This window comes from Dermochelys coriacea, chromosome 4 (assembly GCF_009764565.3).
Source record: "Dermochelys coriacea isolate rDerCor1 chromosome 4, rDerCor1.pri.v4, whole genome shotgun sequence".
Lineage (NCBI taxonomy): Eukaryota > Metazoa > Chordata > Testudines > Dermochelyidae > Dermochelys > Dermochelys coriacea.
The window spans coordinates 3,010,699-3,024,395 of NC_050071.1; the positions used below are offsets into that span (position 1 = coordinate 3,010,699).

Below are 13,697 nucleotides of genomic sequence, written 5' to 3' on the forward strand. Positions count from 1 at the left end.
TTCTTGGCAACAAGGGCAGACTGTTGACTTATATCCAGCTTCTCATCCACTGTAACCCCTAGGTCCTTTTCTGCAGAACTGCTGCAAGCCGCTCGGTCCCTAGTTTGTAGCAGTGCATGGGATTCTTCCATCCTAAATGCAGGATTCTGCACTTGTCCTTGTTGAACCTCATCAGATTTCTTTTGGCCCAATCCTCTAATTTGTCTAGGTCCCTCTGTATCCTATCCGTACCTTGCAGATATCTACCACTCCTCCTAGTGTCATCTGCAAACTTGCTGAGGGTGCAATCCACGCCATCCTCCAGATCATTAATGAAGATATTGAACAAAACCGGCCTCAGGACTGACCCTTGGGGCACTCCGCTTGATACCGGCTTCCAACTAGACATGGAGCCATTGATCACTACCCGTTGAGCCCTATAATCTAGCCAGCTTTCTATCCATCTTATAGTCCATTGATCCAGCCCATACTTCTTTAACTTGCTGGCAATAATTCTGTGGGGAGACTGTAATCAAAAGCTTTGCTAAAGTCCTGGAATAACACATCCACTGCTTTCCCCTCATCCACAGAGCCAATTATCTAGTCATAGAAGGCAATTGGGTTAGTCAGGCATGACTTGCCCTTGGTGAATCCATGCTGACTGTTCTGATCATTTACCTCTCCTTTAAGTGCTTCAGAATTGATTCCTTGAGGACCTGCTCCATGATTTTTCCAGGGATTGAGGTGAGGCTGACTGGCCTGTAGTTCCCCGGATCCTCTTTCTTCCCTTTTTTAAAGATGAGCACTACATTAACCTTTTTCCAGTCATCCGGGACCTCCCGCGATCACCATGAATTTGTCATCACTGTGCTGCCCAGTGCAGTAGTCTGGGAGCTGGCCTTGTTTATGAAGACAGAGGCAAAAAAAGCATTGAGTACATTAGCTTTTTCCACAACCTCTGTCACTAGGTTGCCTCCCTCATTCAGTAAGGGCCCACACTTTCCTTGACCTTCTTGTTGCTAACATACCTGAAGAAACCATTCTCTCTGTTCTCTTACCCCAGGAAAGGCATGTTTTCTACAGAAGAAAGAAGTTTGCTTTTCTATGTATGGATAATCTACATGTAGGAGCCCTAATTCTCATCTCACTGACATAAATCACGTGTGATTCCGTTCAGGCTGCACAGCTGTAAAACCACAGCCAGCTAGATCAGAATCAAGTCCTGTATGAGACGGAAACAGCTGTTTAGCTATATTATTGAACTGTGTCCCCTTCACAGGCCCTACATATTTCCCCTTCATAAAGAAAAATAAATGCTGTTTAAATATTTACAAGAAGTGACTTAAAATGCAATAGCTCTGAAGTCATTTTTTTTATTAGTCACATCCTTCTTAGTTATTCAGTTTCTGGGCCGAATCCTGCAAGGTGCTGTGCATCGGCTGTGAGGGGCTGAGCCCTGGGAGCTCCCAAAGACAAGAAATAACCTCAATGGGAGCAGCAGCACAGGGCTCAGACACTGTTGTCCATTTCAGAAGAAAGATGTGGAGAGATTTTAAAAAGTTCCCTGCTATTTAATGCTTTTTGGAAGCACAGGTACACCTTCTATCTGCTAGCCAGCTAGGGTAGAATTCAGGACTTATTAAAGAGCTCAGATGGGGCCCAAGAACATTGTGTTAGCACTGTACACTGATGTGGTTACCTGGTATTTTCATTAGTCCAAAATCATAGGAATGGAGAACTGCATTTATCAACATAATGCTCTAGTTTTGCTTCTCATCATGAGCAAGTCCTCTGAAATTGTAGCACTCACATTCTGAATACAAATAATTATTGTGCTTTGAGTCAAAAAGGGCACATTACTTGATAAAAATGTTTAAAGGATGACAAGAGCAGAGGTCCTGAAGGATTACATATTTCTAGCTGGGTGTTTGACAAGCATAAACTGGCAAAAAGTCTCTCTGTAACCAAATGAACCCCCGAGATGTTATCCTTTTTATCTTTCTCCACAGTATTCATAGTTTATTACAAAACTGCACATGTTCATTAATGGCAAAACAGCATATTTCTTCTGATGACTGAAAAGAGTTGGTGGTGTGTGTTACTCCAGATTTATTTTAAAAAGTCAGTGCTTAGTTTTACTAGCTCTTCTGTCTTTGGGAGAAAGAGTTTTAAATATAATTAAAGACATATAATGAAAAAAATGCCTTCCCTTCCCTGCTCAAGTCCAAAACCTCACACTTTATTCCTATCACAATCTCATTAATTAGTTGTTTGCTTGGCTTTTATCACCACAGGGCCAGAATATCAGAAGTGCTCAGCCCCCACAACTGGGGTCAGATTGTCATAAGAGTTCAGCTCCCATTTTTACTCAAAGGGAGCTGCTGAGCCTCTTTGGAAAAATGGCCCGTAATGTCAGGGTCCATGTATGTGGCACAGATTGAGGCAACTCCTTTATACAGAGCGCAAATGTCTTGCAACACCCACAAAGCACCAAAGGTTTGTGTGATCCCACTGACTTTAAGAGGACTCCTGGTGTGATTGATGCAATCAGGCTTTGGCCCTCCCTGAGCAATGATTTACTGGCAGCTAGGGATGGCTAGTCCCCGTTTCAATGAAATAACCCAGCGGTTCTCAAACTGTGGGTCGTGACCCATTTTAATGGGGTTGTCGGGACTGGCTTAGACTTGCTGGGGCCTGGGGCCGAAGGCCAAGCCCCACCATTGGGGCCGAAGCTGAAGTCCGAGGGCTTCAACCCTGGGCACTGGGGCTCAGATTACAAGCCCTTGAGCTTCGACTTTACCCCCTTCCCTTCTCCCCCCCACACACCTGGGGTCAGGGCTTGGGCAGGCTCAGGCTTCGGTCCTCCCTCCTAGGGTTGTACAGTAATTTTTGTTGTCAGAAGGGAATCAGGGTGTGATGAAGTTTGAGAACCCCTGAAATAACCAATGGAAGAGCTGTCATGGTATCTGATGGGAAAGGGAGCAGGGCCCACCTTTTTGATAGCTAGTATATTTGCATGGTGCCATCTATCTCGGAGTGAAAACAGCTCCATAAGAGAAATTATGGAAAATAATAAAAGCTATTAGTGTTTCTGACTGTTTATTAGCTGGGAGCTGGACTCTGCTCTGTCTCACTGCGTATTATACCAGCCTAACTCAGTGTTACCTGACCCAAGTGCATTGATAAAAAGGAATTACTGCTGCCTGCCTAGTTCATGTAATTTCAAAGCATGGGGCAGAGGCGAGCATTTATTTTGCCCCAAAATGTGCTCATGGCTGGGAAGGACTAATACCACGCAATGGTATGACAGTATATTTTTAAAAAGAAAAGGAGTATTTGTGGCACCTTAAAGACTAACAAATTTATTTGAGCATAAGCTTATTTAGCATCAGGATTCATGAGAGCAGGAATTAGGGCATGATCCTGCACCTATTAAAATAAATGAGAAAACTCCCGCGGAACTGGGTCCCTCATTGGATGTTTGCACTTCTGCCCCATCACAGTTTTAGTCTATGGCTGCTACCATGCACAGATCGGAATAGCAGGAGGACAGCAGAAGCATGGAGAAGAGAAGAGACACAACATAGGGATACGAACCCTCAAAGTATCAATTGCAAGATGTCTCAGAGTGCAGCGGCAGCAAACACAGCTCTGGCTGTGCTATTCTATTCAGCCAAGCATTGAGTGACTTTGAAGCATGGCACACAAAGCGTTATTCTGATGAAGCAAGAGCAGTGTTGAATCCTGGATGGCTAGGCTAGTGGGAGATTTTAGATTATCTTTGTGAATGATGACTCACTGGGCTGTCATTAGCATTAATACCTAGTGGGGTTCTGTCACACAGCTATGCGTGGACTTCAATCCTGCCATGTCTTTGAGGGAGCTGCGCTGCTATGAGGAGAGGAGAATTTCCATTCTTGTTCCTCACAAACATTTCCAGTTTCATTTGACTTAAAAACAGGAAACTTCAGTCTCTCTGGGAATACATTTTCTACACAACGTAGCTACTTTAGCACAAAGACTACAACTCATCAGACAACTACTGGACATTGTTGCACTACAAACTTCAGATTACAGCATTTTAGAAAATAAGCAACACAGAGACATAATCCCAAGTACAAGGTCAGGGAAAATTATACAGACTCAAGTTTTGATGCTTTCCTTTTGTTGTCCAAGAAGTAAGAAATGTCAAAGTCCTCCCCAGTTGTTGGAAGGTATCTCACTGTGAGCAAAAGCTTCAGTTATAGCTGCAATATACACAACACTGATGAATATGGAAAGCTCAACTGGGCATGTATTTTGTCAACTTTGTCAACTAGCATTTTAATGAACTTTTATTCCCTTAGAAATAAATCCACAGTGAAAATATGTGCATCTTAAAAACAATTTTGCATGTTAAATCTTATGTAACTCTCTCAATAATAAGATCTTTGTTTCCAAGCTATTTTATCAGGTCTGCAAATAATCTCTTGTGTAATCCCGCATAAGTATTCAAGTGGCATTGCCCAGGCACTTCAAGCACTGAATATTCTGATAGATTCTATTGTGTAAATTGATCTTTATCACAAAAAAAATCCAGCCATGTAGCAAAAATGGAAGTGCATTTGTGAAATTTTCTTCTGCTGCGGTTATAAAGGGTACTCAGCATCTCCACATACAAAGAGAATTCAAAGGTAAAGATGCAAGAAATTCAAACAGTATTTGTATGGGCATGTTTGGGGAAGTAATTTAATCTTCTTACCATGCTTGTGCTGTTTTGAATAAAGTAAAGGCTGGCCCTGCATCAACCAGTATGGCAAGCAGACAGGAATACAGACCCTTTAAATGCCCACTGGGGAGCACAAAACACAAACCCTGTTAAATAAAAGCAGGGTCCCAAACCCTGCCAACATTAGCACGCATGGTTAGTTCCTCTTCCCTCAGTGCCAGAGGAAAATGGGGTGTGGTGTGGAAGTAGGGTAAATGAGGGTGAACTTCCTCATCCTGGAGGCTAAGTATGGTGCAGAGCGGGCATTTTATTTAAACTCTGTTGGCCCTACCCACTGGCAGGGGTAACAGGAGATGGGCACCTGAGTGAGCACTGCTGACACTTGCTCTGGTGGCATCACTTTCTCTCCCACATCTCCCCCCAAAACCTAGTTTTTACCCAATGCAGGTGGACATTCGCTCAGAATGTATCATTTGTTCTAGATGAGTGTTTTGCAACAAAGGGGTCTCCTACTGCATCTGCTGCTCTTCCCGTTCCTTCATCTCTATCTCTACCTCAGATTAAAACTCTTCCTTCTCACTTTATGGCTTTACAGAGCTTTTCCCAGTTTGCATTTCCACCTTTGCCTTCCCTTGCCCTTGTACCTACACTTTCTCCTCTAATGCCACTAGTTTAGTTTTTAAATGCTATGTAGATTTAAACAAAATAGGAAAAAATAAATCCCAAATTCCATTTAAAAATAAAATCAAACAACATCTACTGTAGTAAACATGTTTCAGAGTGGTAGCCATGTTAGTCTGAATCAGCAAAAAGAACGAGGAGTGCTTGTGGCACCTTAGAGACTAACAAATTTATTTGAACATAAGCTTTTGTGGGCTAAAACCCACTTCATCGGATGCATGCAGTAGAAAATACAGTAGGAAGATATGTGTATGTATATATATATATATACACACACACACACACACACACACACACACACACACACACACACACAGAGAGAACATGAAACAATGGGTGTTAACATACCCACTATAACGAGAGTGATCAGTTAAGGTGAGCTATTATCAGAAAGGCTCCTGCTGAGAATATCTCACCTTAACTGATCACTCTCGTTATAGTGGTTATGGCAACACCCATTTTTTCATGTTCTCTGTGTGTATATATATCTTCCTACTATATCTTCCTCTGCATGCATCCAATGAAGTGGGTTTTAGCCCACGAAAGTGTATGTTCAAATAAATTTGTTATAAGGTGCCACAAGTACTCTTTTCTTTTTGTAGTAAACATGTTTTTCTGGACTGCTACTCTCTGAGATTTCCAAAAAAGTTTTCACTTGCTGACAGCTTTATGAAATATGTGGCATGACTACAACGTTTCAGTAAATGAACAAACAAGCAAAAGCAGTGAGACACAATAGTGTTCAGTCTGCCATAATGAAGATGCCTGAACTTTTGCACCACTCCTTCCTGTGGAAAATATACACAGGAACAAGTGCTTAGAAGGGTTTAGAAGTTGTCATACAAATAATTTACCATAAAGGGAGTGTGTCTGGCCTAGTTCCTTAGCTGCACAGAGTCTCCCACCCAGCTTTACAAGAATACTGGGATATTGGAAAGGCAAAGATTTTGCCCTTTGGTGACTCCCCATCACCATTACATCTGGTCTTCTCTCTGCCGTTTGAAAAAGAATCAACATCAAATATATATATTTTAAATCAGGAAGAATATATGTCTCCTTTCTTTAGAGAAATGTGAACAATTTCTACAGGCTTATCAGGACAGGACACACCTCTCTGTTGCTCCTCTTATTATCTCAAAATCACTGTCATGATTGCAACATTGTGAACATTCCACCCACCCCACCTGCAGCCCCAGTCTCACCAATGCACCGGAGGGCTAGAGAAACATTCCCAGAAGCCTCCATATCAGGCAGCCATGAGCTTAAACCCATCACAAACACCCCTTGGAGAGATGCACATCTTGCCTCCACGGGGAGACCAGCAATCCATCCAGCAGAAAGGTCAGCCTACTGAGGAAGCACCAAGGAATGGCTATCGCAGCACCACAGTTGAAAGGACAACAAACTCTCCTCCCATCATCCATGACGACTAACAGCCGCCATTCGTTCTGTTCCCATGACTGCAATGTAAATGAAAACCATGTAAAGGCTCCTGCAGAGGCACAGGTAAGGTACTTGTACAGGCTCAGTGACGCATCCTCAGACATAGTTTTTAAGCTAAAAGATCACACACAACTAGCCATTTAATAACAGCAGCCATGGATGTGCACCAATTTGGGCCACTTCCTTAAGGGTCATCTTCGTCCTTTTATCTCCTGCAGCAGACTGGCCAGCTCCACTGTCTGTGCCAGCTATTGGTCTTTACCTCCTCAGCAACATCAGAGGCCAACAGCTGGCATGAACAGCTCCCCCGCTACCTGTAGGCTGTGGTCCTTCTTCAGTTCCTCCCTGGGTGACTGATGTGTGGCCAACCATGTCAGGAGGCTATAGGGACTTTGGGTGACATTCACTCTGGTGCAGAAGCCCCACACAAGGCCTAGGCATCAATTAAACCCTCTTTTGAGGTATTAAGTGGGACATGATTGGTGCACAAGTCTTTGCTGACCCCTGGCAGCAGGGTGAATTTCTCCCTTTCCCGAGCATGTTCAGAGGAGTCCCTCAGCATCTTTCTCAAGTGCCCAATTACCAAACTGACAGTCCAGAAACTGGGCACTAACCTGGGGAGGAGCAATGCTGTGGAAAGCCTTATGAGGAATGTTCAATTGATGCTGACTAGAGGTGAATCTCCCCTTTCCTCCCTCTCCAAGCACAGTAAACAGCTCATGTGGCTGCAGAGCACTGGAGGTCCATAGGGCTCCCATGTGACCTCACAGAACATGGTGATCGTAGCTGATAACAAGCCTTGATGGGTGAAAGCCTGCATACTCCAAATGTAATGGAAACAAAGCATGGCTCAGCAGTTAGGGCACTGACTTGAGAGATCCAGGTTCAATTCCCTGCTCTACCACAGGCTTCCTATGTGTTCTTGGACAAGTCATTTAGGCCCAGAGCCCCAGTAATAGTTAGGCACCTAAATACCATTGAGAATCTGGGTCTTAATCTCTCCATGCCTCTGTTTCCCCATATGTAAAATGGGGATAATAATACAACAGGGGTATTGTGAAGATCAGTACATTAATGTTCGTAAGACACTTGGATATGGCAATAGGGGCCATATAAGTTGCTTAGCTGGAATATTTTCTCGAAATCCCTGGATGACTATCCAAACCTCACAGACCAATCACATTTAAAGTTCTGGGTGCCTTAGAATTTCTTGTTTAAGATCCTGAGTGAGTGCAGGAGAATATAAACAGTTTACAAATGAGCACAATCAACTGCTGCAACTGCCTGATAAAACTGTAATCTCAACATCATCTTCCAAATCCATTCACTTAAACCAAGTTAACAATAGCAAGTTCTTCCAGAACTGCCAGTTTCACTGTTGCCCTATGACTCCTTTGTACCCACCAAGCAGCCACATAGGCTCCATGTCAACTCCCCCAGCGTAGGAGCCCCTTGGCATTCCATGGAGAACAGGTCTGTCCTTCCCCACACAGAAGCCTCTGACAAAGTCAATAGCAGGAGTGGGCACGGCCGAGGTGCGCCCAGTAGTTCTGTTCATTGTAGCAGGGGTGCAAGGTAGGGTAGTCCTGAGGTACCCTGTCACAGGGTCCCTGCAGGCTTTCTCCCTCTTGAGCCTGCGCCCTGTATTTAGGCTGGTATAATAAATAATCTTCCATGCCTTCTTTTGCTGGATCACCCAAGTGTCTGTATTTACAGTTTTCAGAATAGCAGCTATAGTAGTCTGTATCTGCAAAAAGAAAAGGAGTACTTGTGACACCTTAGAGACTAACAAATTTATTTGAGCATAAGCTTTCCGATGAAGTGAGGTCTAGCTCACGAAAGCTTATGCTCAAATAAATTTGTTAGTCTCTAAGGTGCCACAAGTACTCCTTTTCTTTTTACAATCCATTGGTGATCTTCCTGAAAACTCCATCCTGGCCACTATGGATGTAGAAGCCTCTACACCAACATTCCGCACTATGATGGGCTACAAGCCGTCAGGAACAGTATCCCCGATAATGTCACAGCTAACCTGGTGGCTGAACTTTGTGACTTTGTCCTCAGCCATAACTATTTCACATTTGGGGACAATGTATACCTTCAAATCAGCGGCACTGCTATGGCTACCCGTACGGCCCCACAATATGCCAACATTTTTATGGCTGATTTAGAACAATGCTTCCTTAGCTCTCATCCCCTAATGCCCCTACTCTACTTGCGCTACATTGGGTCCAGATAATGAAAATGACATCATAGAAAAGAAGCCCCTGAGGAATTCCACCATGATTTCAACAATTTCCATCCCACCATCAACCTCAGCCTGGACCAGTCCACACAAGAGATCCACTTCCTGGCACTACGGTGCTAATAAGCGATGGTCACATAAACACCACCCTATATCGGAAACCTACTGACCACTATTCCTACCTACATGCCTCTAGCTTTCATCCAGACAACACCACACAATCCATTGTTTACAGACAAGCTCTACGATACAACCACATTTGCTCCAACCCCTCGGACAGAAGCAAACACCTAGAAGATTGCTATCAAGCATTCTTACAACTACAATACTCACCTGCTGAAGTGAAGAAACAGATTGACAGAGCCAGAAGAGTGCCCAGAAGTCACCTACTACCGGACAGGCCCAACAAAGAAAGTAACAGAACGCCACTAGCCATCACCTTCAGCCCCCAACTAAAACCTCTCCAACGCATCATCAAGGATCTACAACCTATCCTGAAGGACGACCCATCACTCTCACAGATCTTGGGAGACAGGCAGTCTTTTCTTACAGACAGCCCCCCAACCTGAAGCAAATACTTACCAGCAACCACACACCATACAACCAAACTACTAACCCAAGAACCTACCCTTGCAACAAAGCCCGTTGCCAACCGTGTCTACATATCTATTCAGGGGACACCATCATAGGGCCTAATCACATCAGCCACACTATCAGAGGCTTGTTCACCTGCACATCTACCAATGTGATATATGCCATCATGAGCCAGCAATGCCCCTCTGCCATGTACATTGGTCAAACTGGACAGTCTCTATGTAAAAGACTAAAGGGACACAAATCAGACATCAAGAATTATAACATTCAAAAACCAGTTGATTTTGGTCACTCGATTAGACCTAAAAGTGGCAATTCTTCAACAAAAAAACTTCAAAAACAGACTCCAATGAGAGACTGCTGAATTGGAATTAATTTGCAAACTGGATACAATTAACTTAGGCTTGAAGAGAGACTGGGAGTGGATGTGTCATTACACAAAGTAAAACTATTTCCCCATGTTTATTTCCTCCCCTACTGTTCTTGTCAGCTGCTGGAAATGGCCCACCTTGATTATCATTACAAAAGGTTTTCCCCCCTGCTGGTAATAGATCACCTTACCCGATCACTCTTGTTATAGTGTGTATGGTAACACCCATTGTTTCATGTTCTCTGTGTATATAAAATCTCCCCACTGTATTTTCCACTGCATGCATCCGATGAAGTGAGCTGTAGCTCACAAAAGCTTATGCTCAAATAAATTTATTAGTCTGTAAGGAGCCACAAGTCCTCTTTTTTTTTTTTTTTTTTTTTTTTTTTTTTTTTTAATAGTGTTCGTGCAGTTCCCAGATCCCCCAACAGCTAGTACCCCACAGACCCTCCCCAGGGTCTCCTGGCTTTTGCAGCATCCTTCTTTTGTAAGGAGACGATACGGCTTTTCTGTCTCCTCCCAAGCTAGCCTCCTCATTGAGGTTTGCCCAGGACTTTTATAGCCCTCTCATGCCTCAGCCCAGCTGTCAGTACTTAGCTCAGCATATTGCTCTGAGCCAGCCCTCATTAGGGCTTGCAGCTGGGCTCCCTGCTGAATACCTGTTTCCCTATCCCTGGTCTCCTGGCCAGAGAGCAGACTGCAGCCAGCATTTTGGCAGGGCCTTAAAGGGGTTTACCCCTGCCCTGCTACATATCCCTGGCATATCCCCAATAGAGGTGGCATAAACTGCTGCCCTTGTGCTGGTACTAAGGCTAGGGCAGGGATGAATTTCCCCCATAACAAGGAATTACTTGCCAGCCCCACTCAAACTCCTACTCTGAAGTGTAGCCATCCAGCCTCTCCCAAAGGAGAAATGCAATTCCTAGCACAGTGAGATCTGCATGTCTAGCAGTGTGCTTATGAAAGGCCTGATGGACAGTGAAAGTGTGCCAGGTCCTGTAAGAGATGGCTTAAGGTTCTGTACCCTGTGTATATGGTTAGACTGTAAACTCTTCAAGGAAAGGGATCTAGTCTTTTTGTACAGTTTGTAAAGTACCACTTACAGTGCTATAGAGGTAATATAGAGTACATAGCATAAACATATGGTGCTCATGCTTTACTCTTCTCTTTTAGTTTTAGAAACTCCAGAAGCACATTCCGCTTCACAGGATGTTCTTGGCTTGAAATGTGGGAAGCAGGAGGAGGAGGCGGGGGATGATGACCCTAACGCACTTTGGGTATGAAAACATCCTTCCAACAAAATAGGATTACAGTTTTAGTTCTGTCCTTGGGATGTGTCTTGAACAGCGTGCCATTCCATTCCTCCCTATCAAAAAACAATCCACTGGTTGTAGAACCTGAGGACAACTTAGAAGCTAGGATTCCTATCAATGGCACTACTGCAGAGATGTTTTTGGTAGCATTTTCTCCAAACAAAAGCTTCAGCACTGCACATAATTACAGTACTGCTGTAATTAATCCAACTCCAAGTAGTGCTTGTCTGTCTACTGGCAAAAACAGGGTCCCTTGGGCAGTGCTGCCGTTGGTAGTAACAGCAGAAGCAATGGTGAAGGCAATGGTCATTTTGGCCAGGTTTAGACAACACCTAAACTCTGTCTATGCTACTACTGGTGGACTACAGTGGGGGTGAATTGAGTATTCTAATTTTGCCACAGCATACATCTGTGTTAGATTTAGATCTTGTCTGAGAAGGTTTTGGGATCTCTCCCACCATTACTCTAACTAGTGTACACAAAACCAGAAATCCAGCACTAAGTTAATGCCTGAAGAATATGCATTGAAAACCATCCTAAGAATACAGGTCCTCGGAAATGTCCTGGGAAGGCCTGGCACTGATGCATCAATAACACTTGCCCTGCAGTGCAAGCCAGCCTCACCTCAGGTGCCCAAAGATGGGATCCTAGCTGAGCTTTTCAGCTCAGTAAGCTTGCTAGAGATGTTCAGAATATGTCTCCTCATGCATCTCTCCGCCCCAGAATCCCTGGCAGCCCCTTATGCCCAGGCCAACATCCTCCCACTGGAACCACTGAGAAACTCAGCCCTTTGTAACCGCAAACATCAGACCCATGCCCATTCCATGACCCTATGCAACTCAGCTCCTAGTGACCCCACCCAGAGCCCCCTGCCCCCGCCATGACCCCGCCCAGCGCCCCCTGCCCCCAGGCAACTCAGCTCCTAGTGACCCCACCCAGAGCCCCCTGCCCCCGCCCAGCGCCCCCTGCCCCTGCCGTGACCCCGCCCAGCGCCCCCTGCCCCCGCCGTGACCCCGCCCAGCGCCCCCTGCCCCCAGGCAACTCAGCTCCTAGTGACCCCACCCCGCGCCCCCTGCCCCTGCCATGACCCTGCCCAGTGCCCTCTGCCCCCAGGCAACTCAGCTCCTAGTGACCCCGCCCAGCGCCCCCTGCCCCTGCCATGACCCCGCCCAGCGCCCCCTGCCCCCGCCATGACCCCGCCCAGCGCCCCCTGCCCCCAGGCAACTCAGCTCCTAGTGACCCCACCCAGAGCCCCCTGCCCCCGCCGTGACCCCGCCCAGAGCCCCCTGCCCCCAGGCAACTCAGCTCCTAGTGACCCCACCCCGCGCCCCCTGCCCCCGCCGTGACCCCGCCCCGCGCCCCCTGCCCCCAGGCAACTCAGCTCCTAGTGACCCCACCCCGCGCCCCCTGCCCCCGCCGTGACCCCGCCCAGCGCCCCCTGCAACTCAGCTCCTAGTGACCCCACCCCGCGCCCCCTGCCCCCGCCGTGACCCCGCCCAGCGCCCCCTGCCCCCAGGCAACTCAGCTCCTAGTGACCCCACCCCGCGCCCCCTGCCCCCGCCGTGACCCCGCCCAGTGCCCCCTGCCCCCTCAGCTCCTAGTGACCCCGCCGCCCCGCGCCCCCTGCCCCCGCCGTGACCCCGCCCCGCGCCCCCTGCCCCCTCAGCTCCTCGTGACCCCGCCGCCCCGCGCCGGTACCTCAGCCCGCACCTTGCTCGCAGGCCCCCTTGCGGCGCAGGCTGGGCCCGCGCTGGCCGCGGCGCTGGGCGCTGAGGGCGGCGGCGCGCAGGCGGCAGGCGCTGGGGTAGGTGACGCCGTCGCTGCCGCAGACGGGGTAGCGGCTCTTGCAGACGCACAGGGCGGGCGGCCCGGCGCGGCCCGGGCGGGGGGCGCACTCCAGCCCCGCGGCGCAGCGCGCGCCCGCCCCGCACGGCTCGCCCTCGCCGCGCGCGCAACGCCAGCAGCAGCCGCAGGCGTCCCGCGCGCGGCCCAGCGGGCAGCCGCGCGCGGGCAGCGCCGGGCACAGCGCCGGCCGGCAGGGCCCGCAGGCGGCGCCCGAAGGCTCCTCGCCCGCGGCCGGGCGCGCCCCGAGCAGCAGCAGCAGCAGGCAGGCGCTGAGCAGCCGTAGCATGGCGCGGGACAGGACCGGACTGGAGCCGCCGGGCCGGGGCCCGCCCCACAAACCCCTCCCTCCCTCCCTCCGCCCGCCCCGGAGCCTGCGGACCAGCCGCCCACGGCCCGCTCCTCCCTCCCGCAGCCCCCCCGGGGGAAATGCTGGTTAATGTGGTGGGAGGCGAGCCCCAGGCGGGGCTTCCCCCCAGCCGCGTCCCCACACGCAGCTTTTGCCTCTCAGCTGGTGAGCGA

At 48.0% G+C, this 13,697-nt stretch overlaps 1 protein-coding gene across 2 annotated transcripts in view; it reads right to left on the reverse strand.

The window, feature by feature from the left end:
- The window catches only part of IGFBP7 (insulin like growth factor binding protein 7), a 70,052-nt gene extending 56,561 nt beyond the window's left edge, over positions 1-13,491 (reverse strand). Inside the window, exons 1-2 of one of the 2 annotated variants that reach the window (XM_043513845.1) lie at positions 13,044-13,491; positions 6,223-6,360 (exon numbers count right to left, since the gene is read on the reverse strand). In XM_043513845.1, coding sequence (XP_043369780.1) covers positions 6,223-6,360; positions 13,044-13,464 — 559 coding nt within the window. In that variant the 5' untranslated portion in view covers positions 13,465-13,491. The remainder of the gene's footprint in view (positions 1-6,222; positions 6,361-13,043) is intronic. The other variant, XM_038399475.2, reaches the window with a different exon arrangement.
- Between the last annotated feature and the right edge of the window lie 206 nt (positions 13,492-13,697).